At 40.6% G+C, this 19,491-nt stretch overlaps 2 protein-coding genes across 5 annotated transcripts in view; one reads left to right on the top strand and one right to left on the bottom strand.

Moving 5' to 3' along the window:
- Positions 1-10,878, top strand: part of wasf1 (WASP family member 1) — a 47,812-nt gene extending 36,934 nt beyond the window's left edge. Inside the window, exons 6-11 of one of the 4 annotated variants that reach the window (XM_033991251.2) lie at positions 276-353; positions 2,803-2,859; positions 3,501-3,664; positions 7,413-7,592; positions 8,169-8,698; positions 8,941-10,878. In XM_033991251.2, the coding sequence (XP_033847142.1) occupies positions 276-353; positions 2,803-2,859; positions 3,501-3,664; positions 7,413-7,592; positions 8,169-8,698; positions 8,941-9,098 (1,167 nt within the window). In that variant the 3' untranslated portion in view covers positions 9,099-10,878. The remainder of the gene's footprint in view (positions 1-275; positions 354-2,802; positions 2,860-3,500; positions 3,665-7,412; positions 7,593-8,168; positions 8,699-8,940) is intronic. The other 3 variants (XM_055232141.1, XM_033991250.2, XM_055232142.1) reach the window with 3 other exon arrangements.
- A 1,480-nt stretch (positions 10,879-12,358) lies between these two features.
- Positions 12,359-19,477, bottom strand: kif25 (kinesin family member 25). The gene is made up of 15 exons (XM_055232276.1): positions 19,394-19,477; positions 19,251-19,316; positions 18,487-18,594; positions 18,295-18,418; positions 17,850-17,953; positions 17,701-17,786; positions 17,589-17,628; positions 17,442-17,509; positions 17,130-17,204; positions 16,875-17,021; positions 16,218-16,421; positions 15,994-16,148; positions 13,614-13,856; positions 12,627-12,782; positions 12,359-12,518 (listed from the first exon to the last, which is right to left on the bottom strand). The coding sequence occupies exons 1-15, from the start codon at positions 19,460-19,462 to the stop codon at positions 12,370-12,372; spliced, it is 1,794 nt and encodes a 597-aa protein (XP_055088251.1). The 5' UTR covers positions 19,463-19,477; the 3' UTR covers positions 12,359-12,369.
- Between the last annotated feature and the right edge of the window lie 14 nt (positions 19,478-19,491).

A 19,491-nucleotide genomic window follows, 5' to 3' on the forward strand; every position in this document is an offset into this window, starting at 1 on the left:
TTGGTTTATTCAGTCATAACATATCAAAAGACCATTATAGAGCAAGTTAAGTAAACTCCTTGTTGAAGTGGATCTCTTAAATTGTATTGAATCATTACTTAGTTAGATTCACTGTTAGATCCCACCTGTCCTTAGCCAAATGAAAACAGATGACTTCCTATAAGCAGCTTCTGTCCCAAACTTCTGTATCTTTAGTTTCTTTTATGGCTTTCTCTTCTTCATTCTCCCCTCACTCTTTGCTTTGTCTCCATACATTTTATGACCACTCTGTACAGCAGGATCTGCCTTATCTCATGTGTCCAAATGGCTTTCTATTTGACCCCCGTCCTGTCCCCTTCCTCTGCCCCCTGGAGGTAAGACCGCATGTCCCATGTTCCAGCGGTCTGCAGCCTACTCACCCCACTAACCTAACACAACAGCCCCTGGACTTCACCTTTAACTGTCCTCACTGCATCATTATACTAAAGTAACACAAGAAATTTTGCATTACAAATTAGCATGAGATTAGATCTATGAGCACAGTACTAACAGCACTTGTGTGTAAGATAAGGGAATGCTGTTCTATTTAAAGGTCTGGTGTATTCATCCTTCTTTACATCTTAACATCATTAAATAATAATTGGAATTATTCTTTTGTTTTTATATCCACTTGACCAATTTTTCACTAAGCTTCTTTAAAATGTATTGCAAAAGACTTAGATACCACAAATCATGGCCTCTCTAATTCATAATGCATTGTTGTTGATTGTTGTTTTCTTGAGTATTTCCACTGTACATAATTAGTACATTTTATTACTTATGTTCAATGTTGCATTCAACTGAAAATCAAAATCACGTTGATAATCCTTTCTGGAGCTGTCACATCATTTCTTAGTGCCACATCATTTACAGGTATACTTGGCTCTTAGTCACAGTTGGCAATTTTACGCTGCCCCTCTGTGTGGCTGTATTAAATCATCATTAACAATGATGCATATACATAGGTTGATGTCTACTGTAGTTTGATCAACACATTTATTTCAATTATAAGATCTTGTCTAAGTAAATAATACATCCTCAGAAATCGTGTGTTCAGTCCAGATGTTATTGTCAGGAAAGGGGTGGTCTTATTTACATGCTCCTGTTAGCTCCACCCTCTTTGGCCTTTATTTTTAGCCAATAATGGCTCATTGCACTTCTGCTGAGTCTGTTAGGTCCAGCATGAAACCACACAGCCCAATACAGTTACACACATACCTCACATTGACACACTTTAAATGGCTTCTACAGGCCATAACTCTGGAGATGCGCACACAGTCTGATAGCTGGCTGTTGGGATGAGGGATGGAGATTTCCCCGCAGGCTCCACAGCTTCTGAAATTAGCTCCATTTATTAAAAAAAACTGACAAACGTGTACAGATGCACCGTCTCTCACTCAGCTCCTGCCTTGCTTACTTTAAACTGTTTTATAGTGAAAAATGTTGCTTATAATATGTATGACAGATGGTGGAGTTTGCACAGCATTTAGCTTCTGCAACCTGTCTAATTATTTAGGTGCCTTTTTAAACTTGTTATGATGCATTTTGTGAGTTAGAATGAGGATATGTCAAACATACCACAGTCACACTTTGTACAGAATACATTCACACATATGGTGATTTTTTTTTTAATCTAAAACAAACAAAATGGTGGGACTTAAGTACAGTTCTAGCCCATTACAAAAGCAAATAGATGTACGTCTGTTGTATAATGTCATGAAATATTAGACTTTTTGTGCCAAAGCACCCATTTGCACACAGTGTTTTCAGGATCTTCAGTGTGGACTAAACGATATTGACTTTGTGGGTCCAGATTTATAAATGCTGGAGCAGAGAGGAGGAGGCAGGCACGAGGGTGCTGTACGCAGACCAATGCCTCATCACAGATAATGGGCCGTGATGAATCAGAATTTAATCAATAGGCATTAGCATCCAAATTATTCCCTTGCTCCTCCTCAGAGGCTGAGCTGTGGACGAGCCAAACAGCCTATGGTTAATCCACAGAGGACAGTTGTTGAATCAGCTGTCAGTCAGCAAAAGTTTGTGCCCCAAAATCTAAATTTTATTAGTAACCATGGTGTGTCTTTGAAACTTGATTATACTAGTATGTAACAGTACCTCTCATTTATTCATTACAGCATTTACAGCTGTTTTTATTGCTAAAACACGTTGAAAAACATGTATTTGCTTCTCTATTAATCTGATCTGTTCTGTGGCCCAATTGCATCAAAAGCTTGTCTCAGTGTTAGCTGCACTGAAAGCCATACTGTCGAACATTCCATGCAAAGCAATAAAATCTGTATGACAATCCGGTGAGAGACCCTCCACCAGAAAAGTGACAAACTGCACCTTTAAAGTTGTCAGAAATGTATCATGTCATGATGAATTTGATGCTTTGTTAGAATGTGTGTGTTTGTGTGTAATGTTGCTATTTGCATTTACTTTTGGGGCAGCTCTGCATGTTTACGTTTTGGCATGTCCCACTATCTGCTCCTGTCCCATTCCAGTAAGGTCTGCCTCTTTCTAAACTAGATTGTTAGTCCTTTGTATTGTGCACGCTAGGCCCTATAGTAGCATTGTGACGTCCTTCTGCTGAAAGCACATGGCCATTGTGTTTTTATAGGCTTTTCTTTTCTTTTTTCACTTTTCACCCCTTGATTATGGTGCACCCCTCACTGTCACCACCCACTCTGCTGTTGTTGTGGCTGTTTGAGTTTTTCTTTTTTTTTTTCAGACCCACCCCCCTCACCCCAGTGCTTCTCTTGTGTTTTTTGTTTTTTGTAGTTGCAGGACCCCCGCATGTATGATCAGGTCTATAGGTACTTAGACCTTCCAGGGCAGGTATGTGAACAAAATACAGATAATATATAAGACATTCTGTGTGATTTTTGCTTCTGCTGTGTCTGTCATTTATTGTGTCATCAAACGTTTGAGTCCTCTTTGACATATGACCTTTCTCTATACACACTGAAACTATTAAACTTGATTTGGTCCTTCTCATTTCATGTTTACTGTTAAGTTTCAGAATGTTATCATGTTCTATAACAATAAATCATTTTTTTTATTAGATAAGTTGTGTTTTTGTGAGCTATAAGGGTGTGCCATTTGACACAGAAAGACCTTTTTGAATAACCTGTTTTTCACAGTTCTGAACTGTACTTAACAAATGGATATATTCTTTCCCCATTATTTTAATTTTTGTTTGACTCGGGCACTTTTCTAAAGGTTGTTCGATGCACCCTTAGCACATTTTGGTAGGTTTCATATTTGGATTAGGTAGTTTATCTGTTGACATGAGTCTATTTTTTACGTATTATTTGATTTATGAACCAAAATCAGACTAGTTAGTTCTATAATGGGTTGTTCAGTCATATCTAACCAAGTATTTCTCTCTTCTTCCTTTGTCCTCATCCATCATCTTGTCCACTGTTTGTCCTGGTTGGTGTTCGTCTTGTGTGTCCATCATCGCTCCCTGTCCGCAGCTGAAGGCCATAGACCGCCCTCACGAGCCAGAGAAGGTGCCCCGAGCCCCACACGACCGAAAGAAGGAGTGGCAGAAGCTGGCCCTGGGCGCAGAACTGGCCCAGGACGTCCCGGACGACAAGCACCGAGAGGCCAACGGTTCTGCAGGTTACCACGACAACAGGTTAGTGTGATTTACATCCAGAAATATATGGCTCACAAATATTTGGCTTTCCGTGATAAGCACTAGACCAGGGGTCACCAACACTGTGCCCGCGGGCGCCATGTCGCCCCCAAGCCCCACATGAGTCGCCCGCAGAGTGGTTCTAAAAATAGCAAACTCACTAATGAGCTGCATCTAAAATTTTATTTTATTCTGTTGCTATTTTTTTTTATCACCCTTGCGTTTATATAGATTTAAAAATGACAATATCTTAAACATTTGTTCATTATACGTGAAGTTTAGATAAGTTAAGGTGAACTTTGACCTACTCACTTCAAAGGTCAGTATTGTGCACGTGACAAAACCAGTGCTCAGCTCGCGAGCGCTGTGAGGATGCGCTGAATGCAGTTTCTTACTCCAAAACATGGTAGAAAATAAAGAGATCACTTTCACAACGATTTAAGACTGTAAAAGAAACCTGCGCGTATCTCATCTGCGGAGCGACTGTGGTGACGGCAAAGCGACACAATGTGGAGGGACACTTCACTACGTCTCACAAAGCTCCACACTAACTACCCACGGGGACGCGCACTCCCCACAGGGACGCGCACTCCCCATGGGGACGCACACTATGGGCAGAACAAGCCCAGAGCTAAACGCAGCTTTGGGTAAACGGCAGGCTTTTTTCACGACACCGGTGAAAAATTCACACAACGCAACCGAGATTTATTTAAAAATATGTAAGCTTATTTTTCTTTAACATTACATGATTGATAACTTAATGAAACATGGTGCAATGTATATTATTTATGTTTTGTTAAAATGTTTTGTCAATGGATAGTGAAAATGGGACACTTTTCCTATGAGATGTAGTGATGTAAGTGTCATCTGGAAATTTAACAATTACTAAGATTAGTAAAGTTAAAGTGCTGAATACTGATACGTTTCCCTCCTTGCTCATTGTTCATAATTATTTTGAGAAATCATTAATGTGATCAGTGTCTTGCAACGTGATCAATGTGTTCACATAGATGATTATCATTTATCATTATCAATAATGTATAACTAAAGGCAAACTGAGAAAATTTGTTATTTCAGAAGAGCGTCTCAAACTGGTAGCCCTTCATATGACTCAGTGCCCGTAAAGTAGCTCTCAGGTTAAAAAAGGTTGGTGACCCCTGCACTAGACAAACACTTTGTTAGAAGATAGAGAATTTGTTAGAATGGCAAATGTAAAACCTCTCCTCATGTGGATGCATATTGTCCGGATGCTAACAATATAAATTTAAGTTAAAATGTCCTAATGAATGATGAAGGATCTCTCACCTACTTCTATTTCTATGACCATGACTAAAATCATGGCACTAAGCAGGCCAAGTTACAGGTCAGATCTGTGAAGACCCCATATAATAACACCTGAAATAGAATTAATGCAAGAGAGATAAGTTAAATGCCATAAAGTGGAAAATTTCAGGCAAAACCATAACCTTAGCTTAGAGACTGGCATGTAGCAACCCCCCCCCATCAGTACAGTTACCTTAAACTCAGTGTTCTGCCATATATTTTTGCTCACAGGATGAAATCTGTCATTGCAAAGCTAAATTGGTCCCACTTCACCAACAATCGCTCCTTATAATTTACACTTCATTTGCAGTGGGAAAATGCGGCCACGGCAGTGCTGATTAGAATCCCTCACAGTTATGATTACATTTATTGTGCTGTAAGTCTCCAGTGCCACTCATGTTAAGCTATTTTCATGTCAGTCAATGCTATTAATGAAAAATCTATTGCAGACAAATTAGTACCTTTCTAGGACATGACATTGTGATCTTATTCAGACCATGATGACTCAGTTGCATTCTTATATAACATGTAAAAATATATACTGTAATTATTGAAGAGGACAGTGAAGAGTTTGCCGCTTGATTTGTAATTGCACTGCTACTAGAACTAGATCAATTTTGTTGTCTGTGTCGTAAATGATTTTGTTTATATATATATATATATAAACCCCCCCCCACACACACACACACACACACACAGTGAGGCAAATAAGTATTTGAACACCCTGTGATTTTGCAAGTTCTCCCTATTAGAAATGGAGGGGTCTGAAATTTTCATCTCAAAAATCTGTAAATCACATTGTATGATTTTTAAAAAATAATTTATTTGTATGTTACTGCTGCAAATAAGTATTTGAACACCTGTCTATCAGCTAGAATTTCGACCGTCAAAGACCTGTTAGTCCACCTTTAAAAAGTCCACCTCCACTTCACTTATTCTAAATTAGAAGCACCTGTTTGAGGTTGTTAGCTGCATAAAGACACCTGTCCATACCATATGATCAGTAAGACTCCAACTACTAACATGGCCAAGACCAAAGAACTGTCAAAATGCACAGGAGACAAAATTGTAGACCTCCACAAGGCTGGAAAGGGCTACAAGGCCAAGCAGCTTGGTGAAAAAAAGATCCACTGTTGGAGCAATTATTAGAAAATGGAAGAAGCTAAACATGACTGTCAATCTCCCTCGGACTGGAGCTCCATGCAAGATCTCACCTCGTGGGGTCTCAATGATCCTAAGAAAGGTGAGGAATCAACCCAGAACTACATGGGAGGAGCTGCTCAATGACCTGAAAAGAGCTGGGACCACCTTTTCCAAGGTTACTGTTAGTAATACACTGAGACATCATGGTTTAAAGTCATGCATGGCAAGGTTCCCCTGCATAAACCAGCACATGTCCAGGCCCATCTTAAGTTTGCCAATGACCATTTGGATGATCCAGAGGAGTCATGGGAGAAAGTCATGTGGTCAGATGAGACCAAAATAGAACTTTTTGGTCTTAATTCCACTTGACATGTTTGGAGGAAGAAGAATGATGAGTACCATCCAAAGAACACCATACCTACTGTGAAGCATGGGGGTGGAAACATCATGCTTTGGGGGTGTTTTTCTGCACATGGGACAGGACGACTGCACTGTATTAAGGAGAGGATGACTGGGGCCATGTATTGCGAGATTTTGGAGAACAACCTCCTTCCCTTAGTTAGAGCATTGAAGATAGGTCGTGGCTGGATCTTCCAACATAACAATGACCCAAAGCACACAGCCAGGATAACCAAGGAGTGGCTCCGTAAGAAGCATATCAAGGTTCTGGAGAGGCCTAGCCAGTCTCCAGACCTAAACCCAATAGAAAATCTTTGGAGGGAGCTCAAACTCCATGTTTCTCAGCGGCAGCCCAGAAACCTGACTGATCTAGAGAAGATCTGTGTGGAGGAGTGGGCCAAAATCCCTCCTGCAGTGTGTGCAAACCTGGTGAAAAACTACAGGAAACGTTTGACCTCTGTAATTGCAAACAAAGGCTACTGTACCAAATATTAACATTGATTTTCTCAGTTGTTCAAATACTTATTTGCAGCAGTAACATACAAATTAATTATTTCAAAAATCATACAATGCAATTTCCAGAATTTTTTATTTTTTTTTTTAGATTATGTCTCACATAATGCACATGCACCTAAGATGAAAATTTCAGACCCCTCCAAGTGGGAGAACTTGCAAACTTGCACTTAATAACTAATTGATATTCATAGGACTACATGCATGTGTTTTCCTTAAAACATATCTAGGCATGTCACAAAATAAATTACTTTTCAAATGTTACATTTTTTTAAAAATATATCATTGTACAATATCCAATGCTCTACCAGATGAAATGTCTTTATCCCACCTTATCTCTTACAATGTGGTTTACTGTTTCTGATTCCAGGGGGCAGGTGTACACGGAGCACATGGACGGGACATTCTCGTTGGCTGCGTTGCCCTACACCCAGATGAACGAGCTGCTCAACAGAGGAGACCGAATGTACTCATCACGACCACACGATGCCCCACCCCTTCCACCTCCCATGCACTCGATGGGAGACATCAAGGCTCCCTCTGTTCTTAGGTGAGATGACAATGTCAAACTTTAGGTTCTTTCTATAGGTTTAGTGGTAAACTAAGATATTTTCAGTCATTCTGATTGAAGTCATGCGGACATCATTTAGGCATGAGGAGCAGAAATATTTAATTGATTTCTCCAAAAGTCCTCACCACTCTGCTTTTTTCCCAAACCTCCATCACAGCTTTGTCTGCCTTTGCTCTTTGAAGTCCCACTGACATTTGGTGTGGGATCCGATACACTTTTCTTTGAAGCTATGGCTGGTGTAACAGACTGGTGTTGGTGGATGCAGTATGTATATTAAGGGCTCTGATACAATCCAATTTACACTGTCCTCCATCCATGTCAGAGGACTTCTATGCAATGTGCTGTGCTACTGAAGTAGTGGTGCAGCGATCTGTTGTTTTACAAGTGAAGTTAAAAAGTTTACATCAAGGTGGTCCTTATCTGATTAAGGCTTTTTGTTAGGATATACAGTAATGCATAAGTCATTTCAAGGAAAGATTAACAATATCTTTGCACCATTGTCTTTATCATGCACACACATGGTTATTAATTAGTGCCTTCTGTCTCTGCATTTAGCTCTGGTTCAGGTTTCTCGGACAGCCGACCTCAGTCTCCAGCTCGGACAGGAGGTCTCAACAACACTCCTCCCCCTCCTCCCCCACTGCCCCCTCCTCCCCCTCCACTGCCCTCTGCTGGTCTGCGGGGCACTCCTCCCCCCATCCCTCCTCTGCCAGTGCAGCAGCAGCCTCCAGCCATCCCACCTCCACCTGCACCTCTCCAGATCGCTCCAGGGGTGCTGCATCCTGCCCCTCCACCAGTTGCTCCACCTCTCCACTCATCCCCAGCTCGTCTGCACCAGGGCATGGACAAGACGGCTCTGGGACCTTTGGGTCCTTCAGATGGTACTGTTCTACCCCCACCCCCTCCTCCGCCTCCTCTGCCACAGCCTGGAGCCCGTACCTCGTCTCCCTGTCCCCCGCCAGGAGCTATGGGTTCTCCACAACCCCACGCAGCGACCCACGATGTGGTTCCCAAGAGGCATTACCCTGCAAACTTACCCCCTATCAGTGACGCACGCAGTGTGCTGCTAGAAGCCATCAGAAAAGGTACACAAACTTACACAGTCTTACACAAACCTTCATATTTTTTACTTCAGTGATTACTAGTTTTATTATTATGTTTGATGTTTTTGGCTTGGAATACTGCACCTTGATTGGTCTTAACTCTTTATTCTAAGGTTATTTATGTATGCCCACTAAAATACAGCTGTGTCCAGTATTTTTAATATATCTGAATGTATAATACACTTTTTATTTTAGTGAAAATCTTTGCTCTTATGCTCCTGCAGGTATCCAGCTTCGGAAAGTAGAGGAGCAGCGGGAGCAGGAGGCTAAGCACGAGCGCGTTGGAAATGATGTGGCCACTATTCTGTCCCGACGCATCGCTGTCGAGTACTCCGACTCTGAGGATGAGTCTGAGTTTGATGAGGGGGACTGGATGGAGTGATGAAGGGCTGCAATAGTGGACAGTGATTGCCCTGTACGCCCTTGGCATGGCCCCTCAGTATGTCGCATCCATTACAGATAGAAGGACACTCTGTTGACGGCCTCTCCTCTGTGGAGCTTTTATTGTCATCTGTCTTGATGTGCTTTGTGTTGAGGAGACTCCCTGTGCCCTTGGTCTCCTTGGTGTCTAAAAGATTTCTGCACTACAACACAACTTTATCATGGCTTTCTTCATGATGAAATCCTACTAACTCTTAATATACATGAAGATTTAGGTTTGAAGGCCCATTTGTTTTGGTTTCATGTCTGTGTGTCTATATTTAAAAAAAGACTTGACAAAGGAAAATTGAAGGCATGTTGCAACTTTCCTTTCACAGCACATTGCCCTCTTGTGGCGGGTGATGGCATTACGAGTGCCGTTTTAAGTTTTTTACCTTTTTATTTGGTTACAGAATATGGTTGAAATGGGCCAGTAATTTACACAAACAAGATCAGCTAAGAGTATTTCTAGTTGAGCTGTCATGCTTGTTATCAAGATTGACTTTGTCACAAAGAAACAAGCAGAAACAGGATTGTGTCAATGTGGCGGTATGTTATTGTTGTATGAATGAGAATGAAGGAGCATTTCATGGTTGCTGTGGCCATATACATGTGCATATTCCCTCACCTGGGTCAATTTGAGTGTAAAATGCAACTGAATGGAGTAGCTATTTTCATTGATACATTTTTCACAGCAAATCGGCATACCAGGTGTTAAATCGTTACATTTCTCATCTCTGAACTTGAAACTGAAATAGGTAATTTACACATTTCTTTGTATTTTTTTTTGTTTTGATAATTATGGCAAAAAGACTGGTTATAAAATTCTGCAAATTGTCTCTGCTATAAAGCTAATTCATGACATTGAATTGATGAATATAAAAATACATGTACCAAGTAGCAAATTTCTTTTTTATTTGTACCATCTTCTCTAATGTTTTGAAATTTGAGATGCATCTCATCCTAAATCAAAATAAGATTTTTTTCCACAATACCTAAGTGTGCTTCATGATGCATACTAAAAACATTTTACAACATTTACCAACTTATTCAGATTACATCGTGTAACACACAGAGATTGTTTTGTTTTTTTTGTCAGTGTGGGATGGTGTTTTCTGGTATGCTAATCTTGTCATTAAACTAATCCTGAGCCATGTTTTTCTACCCTACTAAGCTCTTATCCTTCGATGCCATTATTACAGAGAGAAGAGATAAGATGCAGTAGATACACATGTGATTTCTTTCCAACTTCAATGTCTGACACTTGGATAACAGATTATTTCTCCATAACTAATCTGACCAATACCACTCAGTATCCGAAGGCAGCTCCTCCCCCAGATCCCCTTTACCGCTAACACCAAACTTCTGGTTAAAAATAAACAGTTTTTCAGCGTGAAACTGCCTTGAGGCTGTGACAAGAAAATGATGCATAAATAGGCCTTGTTTTTGGCTCATTTCAAAAGAAAATGTCGGCCATATCTTGTTCGTTCTTTCTTCTTCTTGCCTTATTGTTCGTATTGTTGAGTTGATGAATGTAATTGTGCTGTTACTACTTAACTTGCCTGCGCTTGTATGGATTTGCTGTTTCTATGTTCGGGGGGGAAGAAAAGGGATACAATGAGACAGAAACCATTGTTTAAACAAAAAAGACAGAGGTTCAAAACTGTAAACTCTGTAACTTATGTAACTGTTGACTGTAACAGTTTGCCTGAATTAAAAAAACTAATGTTCAGTCTTCTCAACTCTGCATCTGAGCTTGTTTGTTTTTTCTCCTTTAAAGGTGTACTATTCTACTTTTCTGGTAGAGCGTCTGCTATTTTTTTGTATTCAGGAAGATGTTATTGCTTTGCCTGGAATGTTACAAAATAGGGCATTAAATGTGTCTACCTACATGGAGACAAGCAAAAGATAACCATGGCAGATTACAGATCTGTGGTGAGATAACCCCACTCACATTAAGAATGTAGGTTTTTCAAGGTATTTTTGAACAATAAAAACATGTGTAATTGAATATTTGAAAGACAGATACAAGTACAATGGCATACTGTAGAACATTGGACAGGTGGTGGACTCCATCAGAAAGGTTACATAGTGCACCTTTAAGCTAGAGCAAAGCTTCAGTGATAATAGATCATTTATTGTAACACAAACAGCCCTAATAAAATTTGCTTTAGCTCTAAGGGGGGCCCTGATGAAACTGAGATTTAATTACCCGATACACTGTTTTCACACTCAGTGGAGACCCAAGTATTCACCATGGTGGAAATTGCCCGATTAACCTGTAGTCAACTTCTAATGCCATTTGCTCAAAAACACAATTCTTCACTGTGATTGTGTGAACATTCACATTTACAGCCTCTCAGGTTGTGACTGTGCATTTTCCCACTGCTTCCAATCATGAACAGTAAAATGGAGCGTTAATGCCAGCGGTCCCACCACAGTGTTATCTACACACAGGCAGAGGCTGTGCTGCTGTGGAAAATGAGAGCATATATTTAAGCAGGAAGACATAATCACACAAGACTTTAAACTTGTTTTAATTGCTGGATTCCACTCTCTAGAAACAGACATAAAAAGATAGTGTATATTATAAATTCTGCAAATGGCATCAACCTTATGGCTTTAGCTTTTAGCAAAACTACACCGAACCCAAAATTGGAGATGGCGCTGACATCATTACATAATATACTTCTTCACTAACAGGTATTGCATTTATTGTAGTACTGGTGATCTATTGAATTACAGTTTGCCTTTTATAAACTACCTCTAAGCTCTGTTAAGCTTAACTGATGTATATGACAAAGTAGATTTCACTGCCAATAGAAATGTATTCAGTATCAGTGACAGTATCACTAGTTACACCAAGTAACTTTTCTGGCAGAGGTCTGTCACCTGCTTGTATTCATGGAGATGTTCTGGCTTTGCCTGGAATGTTCCACAGTACATTATCAAACCTATTTTATATAATTCAATTAGAGGTGTTTCTATAGCTCAAAAATACATTAAATTCATGTATGCATTCTTACGATGTGTGTTATCATGCTTGTCTCCAAGGAGGTAGATATCTTTAATGCCATGTTGTGGAACATTTCAAGCAAAGTAATAACATCTACATGGACATTAGCAGGCGGTGAACCCTCCACCAGAACAGTTACATGTGCAGATTTATGTAAAGACTCAATCATTTTGTCCAATTTGAATGTTTTAAACTTGTCTCACCTTTACAGATGTGTCTAAACTTGAAGTGTATTATTCTTCCTCCGCGTCACAGACTTCTGGACCTGACGAGCTCGAGACCCCAGGCCCAGAGACTGCAGGGACTCAGTAAGAAAGTGCTGAGTGGGAGACACACATAGCATCAGCAGCAGCTTAGCATCGCCACCTGGTGGACACAATAAGACAAACGTTTAGTTGTGCGCTCGAATTAAATAATGCAGACAAATAAAACACGTGAGGTCAAATACATGGTAAATGAACCTATAAACAGTACCTATGGCATCCTGAAGGAGGTGTGTGAGTTTGCTGTTTCTGTAGGGAATGTGTGGTCTGTGTTCTGCCAGAGCACTCAAGACATCAGACAGGGAACAGAGAGAGCGGTTTATACAGGACACCTCCCATAAGCTCGGACCCGACACGCCTGACATACCTGATCAGGACAAAGACAAGACTTCAATGAAGGAAAATGATCAGCAATCGTTAATTTATTTTATTTTATTTTATTTACTGAACCAGAGCATTTACTTGGCCTTAAGCAGATTTTATTAAGTCTATAGATAAAGCAAAAGTGTAAATCTAACTGCATAGAGCTGTTGTGGAAAAATTACAATTCTAGATGAAAAGTAATCCATTTGAAATACAGAAAAAGGTTTATTCTTTGTTACAGCAGATCCAGACAGGACAGACTCGTAGCCTCCCAGCCCCCCAAGTCTTCCTGCTCTCTCCTCCCCAGTCCAAGTCCCCTGAGCATCTGAGCTCTGACTATTTTATACCACAGTGACAATGCTACATACATTTCAAAGCAGATTGACTTTTGTTTCACACCCATATGATAATGAACTTTTACACTTAGACAGGTAGAACGAAAAAAATGAGTTTCCTGTGGGATGGAGACACAACCTTCACACATTGTCTGATCTGGGCCTGACCAACTGACACAGATCAAATGCATTTAAAGACATATGACAAGAATATTTTCTTCACAACATGAATTTACTTAAATTTCCCTCACAGAGCTCAACAGTTACCGCCCAGTAAACATACTTTTTCTCCCTAAAATAATATTAAAAGTTTAAAATGTCCTGGAGGATTTATATAATTTTCTGAAACTGTAAAACACAAATCTTGCATTTTAAATTATTACACACCGTCTATCTTATCCTTTCAAGCAGCCCCCTGAAGGCATATATATACATTGAATGCACTCTCCTAAATCTGTAACTATCTCTTTACTGCCAAAAAAATTACTTTCCTAACTTACCAACACATTCGCTCCCAGCAAGGTCCACCAGCTGAAGTTTAGTCCTGAACGTGTCCTGGGTGATGCTGCGCCGTGGTGAGGGTGAGCGTAAAGGGGAGGGGCATGGTGAGGGGGAGGGGCATCGGGAGGAGGCGGGGCTCAACAGAAGCTCATCAGGTGGTTTGGCACGGCAACACTGTGGACTCCAAAACTGCTTTCTGCTAGAGTTGAGCATGTCCTTCTTGGCGCTCTGCAGTCTACGAGCTGTGAGGTGATGTTGGATTGGTTTGTGACATTAAAAAAATAATAATAATAAAATTCTGCTGATGTCAATAAGCATTTTAAAGTTGTCTCAATTACATATTTTTTCATATGTATATATATATATACACACACACACACACATATATGTATATATGTGTGTGTATATATGTATATATATATATATATATGGAAGTTCATATCAGGCATCATTGCCTAAGATAAGATGGTCATCGGCAAAGATACCAGGGGCGCCAAACACCAGCTCCTGGTAGACCAAACAATCGCCCGAGACAGCAAACCCGTCAGACCAACCTGTGCACTGCCTGGATTGATTACAAGAAAGCCTATGACTCAGTGCTGCACACATGAATCACTGAATGCCTGGAGCTGTATAACATCAACAAGACTCTAAGAGCCTTCATTGCAAACTCAGCGAGGTTGTGAAAAAAAACCCTTGAGGCCAGTGACAAGCCACTTACACAAGTGACCATCAAATGTGGCATATGCCAAAGAGATGCACTGTCACCACCGCTGTTCAGCCAAATCATCAACAACACTGGCTATGGATACTGATTCAGGAATGGAGCCACCATCAGTCATCTTTTCTACATGGATGACATCAAGCTGTACACTAAGAATGAGTGAGGCATCGACACTGATCCACACCACCAGGATCTACAGCACAGACATTGGAATGTCAATCGGGCTTGACAAGTGCAGCCGGATGGTGACAAAAAGAGGGAAAGTAGTCCACACAGAAGGGGTCTCACTTCCACAAGCAACAATAGCAGACGTTGAGGACCATTACAAATACCTTGGTATCCCACAAGCAAATGGCAACCTTGAAGAGGAACAAGGAAAGCAAGTAAGGCAAGTGCTAAGGAGTCAGCTCAATGGCAAGAACAAGACCCAGGCAATAAACAGCTACGCCCTGCCACACACAGATACCTAGCAGGAATCATAAGCTGGCAGAAGGAGGAGATACAGACCACAGCACCCTGTACTGACTGTACGAGAGGCATAAGGAAAGAGGCTGAGGACTAGTGAGTGTGAGAGCCACTGTCCAGGATGAAACATCCAAGATCCATAAGTACATCAAGGATAAGGCCCCAAAAGATGATATGCTCAGCGAATAGTGGAGCTCTGCGCTCCACTAGAAGGAGGAGCTAGAGATATTTTCATCATGGAAGGACAAGCCCCTGCATGGCATGAACCACAATAAGTGAAGTGGCTGATATCAAGAAATCCTACCAATGGCTTGAGAGACCTTGTCTGAAGAACAGCACAGAGGCACTCATCCTGGCTGCACAGGAGCAGGCCTTGAGCACTAGAGCAATAGAGGCACAGATCTACCATACCAGATAAAACCCAAGGTGTAGGCTGTGCAAAGAGGCCCCTGAGACAATCCAGCACATAACTGCAGGGTGTAAGATGCTGTCAGGGAAAGCATACATGGAGCAGCATAACCAAGTGGTGGGGATAGTGTACAGAAACATGTATGCACAGTACAGACTGGAGATCCCAAGGTCAAGGTGGGAAACACCTCCAAAGGTAGTGGAAAATGATCAAGCCAAGATCCTGTGGGACTTCCAGATACAGACTGATAGAATGGTGTGGTGGACATTGCAGTATCAAGTGATGGGAACATCAGGAAAAAGGAACATGAGGAATTAAAGAAATATCAGGGGCTCAAAGAAGAGCTGGAGAAGGCCTGGAAGGTGATGGCATAAGTGATCCCGATGGTCATCGGAGCACCTGGGGCAGTAACTCCCAAACTGAAGGAGTGGCTACAGCAAATCCCAGGAAAAACAACAGACATCTCAGTCCAGAAAAGCACAGTACTAGGAACAGCAAAGATACTGCGCAAAACCCACACACACATATATTTTACTGAGACCAGGCTTGTTTCTCCAGAGACCTGACCTGGTAGCGACCCCTGCTTGCCTCCATGGAGAGAGATACATTAAACTTTATACTATAGAACATCCCAGACAAAACAATAATATCTCAATAGAGACAAGCAGATGGCGGGCATTTCACTAGCTTAGTTGGATTTGTCAAAGTTTATTTGGTATAACAACTGATACAGAAACCCTGGCCCACACAGTGTAACATAACATTGCATGATCACTCTCACCTAAAACCAGTGCATTAGGGCTTTTAGATGACACCATGAGAGTGATGATGAGGTGAGAGCGAGAGGAATCCGTGTGGATACGAGTCGGACTGTGGGTTCTGAGCTTCAACACTTTGTTAACAAAATGCATCACCTCTGTTGCGCTGTTCACGGGCCTGCAACCAAAATATGAGCCAAAATATAGTTGAACATTACAAAATAAACAAACAGCAACAAATAACAACAATATTTGTGTAAAAAGGTATGTGATTTTCTCATATGTAAGTCCAGGGACATGTGTCTCTCCAGATGAAGTAGTGACAACATCGCGCCTCTGTCCCCCAAGGCCCCTCTCGTCCTGGGACAGCAGGTCAAACACCTCATTGTTGTAGACCTCCATCACTGCCACCTCCACCGTGTGACTCTCTGTCGGCTTCTGCGAAATTAACCTGGACACAACAATGCACAGCAAAATCCTCCATCTTTAGAAGTGACACAAAGCTTTGTTGAGTTGTCAAAAATGGATATCCAGATACTAATTGATAGTAAAACTAGTACTGGATGCTCATTCATAAATCATATGATTAGGACAAAATTCTGTCTTTTCTGAAAGGTTTTAGAATGTCTTGATCTATAGCAGAACTTGTATCAGACCACATGGCAATATTAAAGAAACGACAATTATTTTGTGTTGAAGATGACATATTATTGTCTAAAACCGTGTTTATTATTATTATAATTGTGTTATCAAAATTTGTATCAGAATTGAGTTTGAAATTTCCATTTTGTGACAATACTATTTAGAGTAGCTAGAACGTTTTGCTACGGTAAACAAGTGAAACTTAATTCTCTCTTAATATATGTATAAGAAGCATTTTACACTCATGTATCCAGCGTCTCACCGGAACAGCTCTGAAGCTGCTTTGGGAACGACCCCCTGCTGCACCTCCTGCTGAGTCTCAGAGAGCAGCTCCAGAGGCTCAGCACCTATCATCGTGTGAGTCTTCCCACTGCCAGTCTGCCCGTACGCCATGATGCACACGTTATATCTGCAGGCATAAATAGGAAATAGTTAAGACAGTGGCAGGTATGAGGTTTTACAAACATTCACAGTTTGATATTAAATACTTAGTAACTTTAGTTGATTTCACACTCACCCATCCAACAAAGATCTGAGGAGTGGTTTGACTTCCTCAAATACGGTATCTTGAGAATCTTCTGGTGCGTGTACTCTGAAAAGATCATTTTTAGTACTTAAAGTGCACAACATTTCAGGTAGTTTGTCAACAAACTGCTTGTCTCCATGGAGGGGTTATTGCTTTGCTTGAAACTTAAAATCTCCATAGAGACAAGCAGGTGACACCACCATATCAAGTCACAGGTCAAACCATACTGTGGAACAATATCTTACTAATCAGCACCTAAGTAATATAATAATGCCTTCCATTTATTTTTTTGTTTTATTTTACCTTTCAAATTCAAAAATCTTGTTTTGCATTGGCATCCCTGTTTTCATGCAATTCACCATCACTGTGTCCTGAAACCATAAATACAAAAATAAGATTTCAATGATTACCGGTAAATTTAATAAATACAATTTTTATAATTGCACTCACATCACCAACTGCTTGAATGACTTCCTCCACTGGTGCATGTCTGAAGATAATCGAGAAGACAGATAATTAGTTCATCAAGAGGCCATCCTATTGTCACAGCTGGATGACTCACCCTGATCCAGATGTGGAGGGCTGGAGATAGTCGAATGGGAGAATGGGACGCACACGACAATGCACCCTAATGTTTCCTCTAAGCTCCTGCAGCATACGAAAGAAATTAAAGTATGTTTTTTTAAATCTTCATAAACCAAATTTTCTTACCACTAGAGTGTTATGGAGCTCCTTTCTCCTTTTCCTTTCGACTTTGCACTGCTCCCTCTCTTCCTCTAGAGAGTGCTCAAGAGCTAAAACTCTGGCCTGCAAATCTGACAGAACAGTAATGAATGGTGTTAATGAATGGTTCCAAAAATGCCAAGATAGCTAATTAATTTTTTTATGTGCATTTATTGTACAGTGCATTGTGGTGGTAAGCAGCAGAATTAAATAGTGTTGGGCATTTTAGAAGGGCAGTGCATCAGAGTAACTTCCCATACACTAATTCAGGTCATAAGACATCACATCTCAGAGAGGAGTGAGAAGACCAAGGGTACTGACCAGACCTTCAGGGACACTACAGTAATATAAATACTGCTGTTCTCTTGGATTTTGTTTTGTTTTGTTAAATAGAGTATTATTATTTAAAAATAGACATCATAGACAGACTTACTTTGAACTTCATTTGCAGTGTTGGCTTTTGATACTTTGTCCAAAAGGATCTTGCTCTGCTCCTCCAGCTCAGTGGCAAAGCTCACGTAGACTCCAAAAATTTCACTTAACTCATGTTTTAAGTCCTTTAAAAAACATCTGATTTTAGAAATTTTGCTAAAAAATAAAATAAAATTAATAAATAAACAAATACCTGGACTTCAGAGAAGAGCTTGGTGAGGCCCGACCTGGTTATCCTTGGTGTGTTATATTGGAGAATACCGTTGTCCTTTTCTCGACTTTGGTGCAGTTTTCCAATGCACTGAAAAAAATCACCAATAATGCTGATTTTAGACTTCAAACTTGTAACTACAGTAACCTACTGAGTAAAAAAAATGTTACAGTGCTGATACTCTAATGTGTTTTGTTTAAAATACTGTTGCTGTTACTGTTATAATGCAGATGTATAGTGATATGTGTCCTTGGCCATAAAGCATAATGTAGATTAAATTGTTTACTTCAACTTTTCCTGGGGAGACATAGGAACACAGGACACCACCAGGGTCAAAATATCACAGATGCCTCACGTGGGCAGTAGCAGGCCTATCTCAGAGCTTCATACATCACCTTTTGCACAGGTGTCAGAATCAAAGTGGTATTTTTGTTTTAACATAATCACTCCAAAAGAACAGTGTCTGGTGAAACAGTCCAATTCAAACAAGGACACTGGCCACGTCATAACCCATCCTATTGTTGGGAACAGTAGAATAGTCCACATTATAAACTATGCGTCAAATGTCGTTATCTTGTGCGTCAGATTTTTTTCGCTGTCGGGCGCCATTAGACGATTTGAAACCATTTGCGCGGCTCTTTGACGTTCTCCAACTGTGAGATTTGTGTCCACTTTGTTCACCTGCTATTGTCCAATCCAAATTGAAGTAAAAATAAATGCGCCCACAGCAAACAGCCTCTTCTTACCTCTGCGAGCCTTAAATGGAGAATTGCATTTTCAGTTTCCAGTTCCAGTATTCGCTCCTCTTTACTCTGTGAAAGTGAATACACATAAATAGCAAATAAAACACTGCATTTAGCACGTGTAGAAGCCTCTTTTTGGGACTTACCCGCAGTTTGTGTTCCAGCAAATGCACTTGGTGCGCAAACATTCGGTCCCTATTAACAAAAAGAGGCATATTTCTAACATAAAAATAAAAAATGTTCT

The sequence above is a fragment of the Periophthalmus magnuspinnatus genome, chromosome 24 (assembly GCF_009829125.3).
Source record: "Periophthalmus magnuspinnatus isolate fPerMag1 chromosome 24, fPerMag1.2.pri, whole genome shotgun sequence".
NCBI classification, from domain to species: Eukaryota; Metazoa; Chordata; class Actinopteri; order Gobiiformes; family Gobiidae; genus Periophthalmus; species Periophthalmus magnuspinnatus.

Excerpts from the sequence above, each read along its gene's own strand:
- kif25 (XM_055232276.1), bottom strand. The coding sequence starts at position 19,462 with ATGCCTCTTTTTGTTAATAGGGACCGAATGTTTGCGCACCAAGTGCAT. Across the intron at positions 18,595-19,250 it reads TCCATTTAAGGCTCGCAGAG|TGCATTGGAAAACTGCACCA; the intron begins GTAAGAAGAGGC and ends GATTTTTTTCAG. Across the intron at positions 12,783-13,613 it reads TGCTGGGAGCGAATGTGTTG|GTATGTCAGGCGTGTCGGGT; the intron begins GTAAGTTAGGAA and ends TGTCCTGATCAG.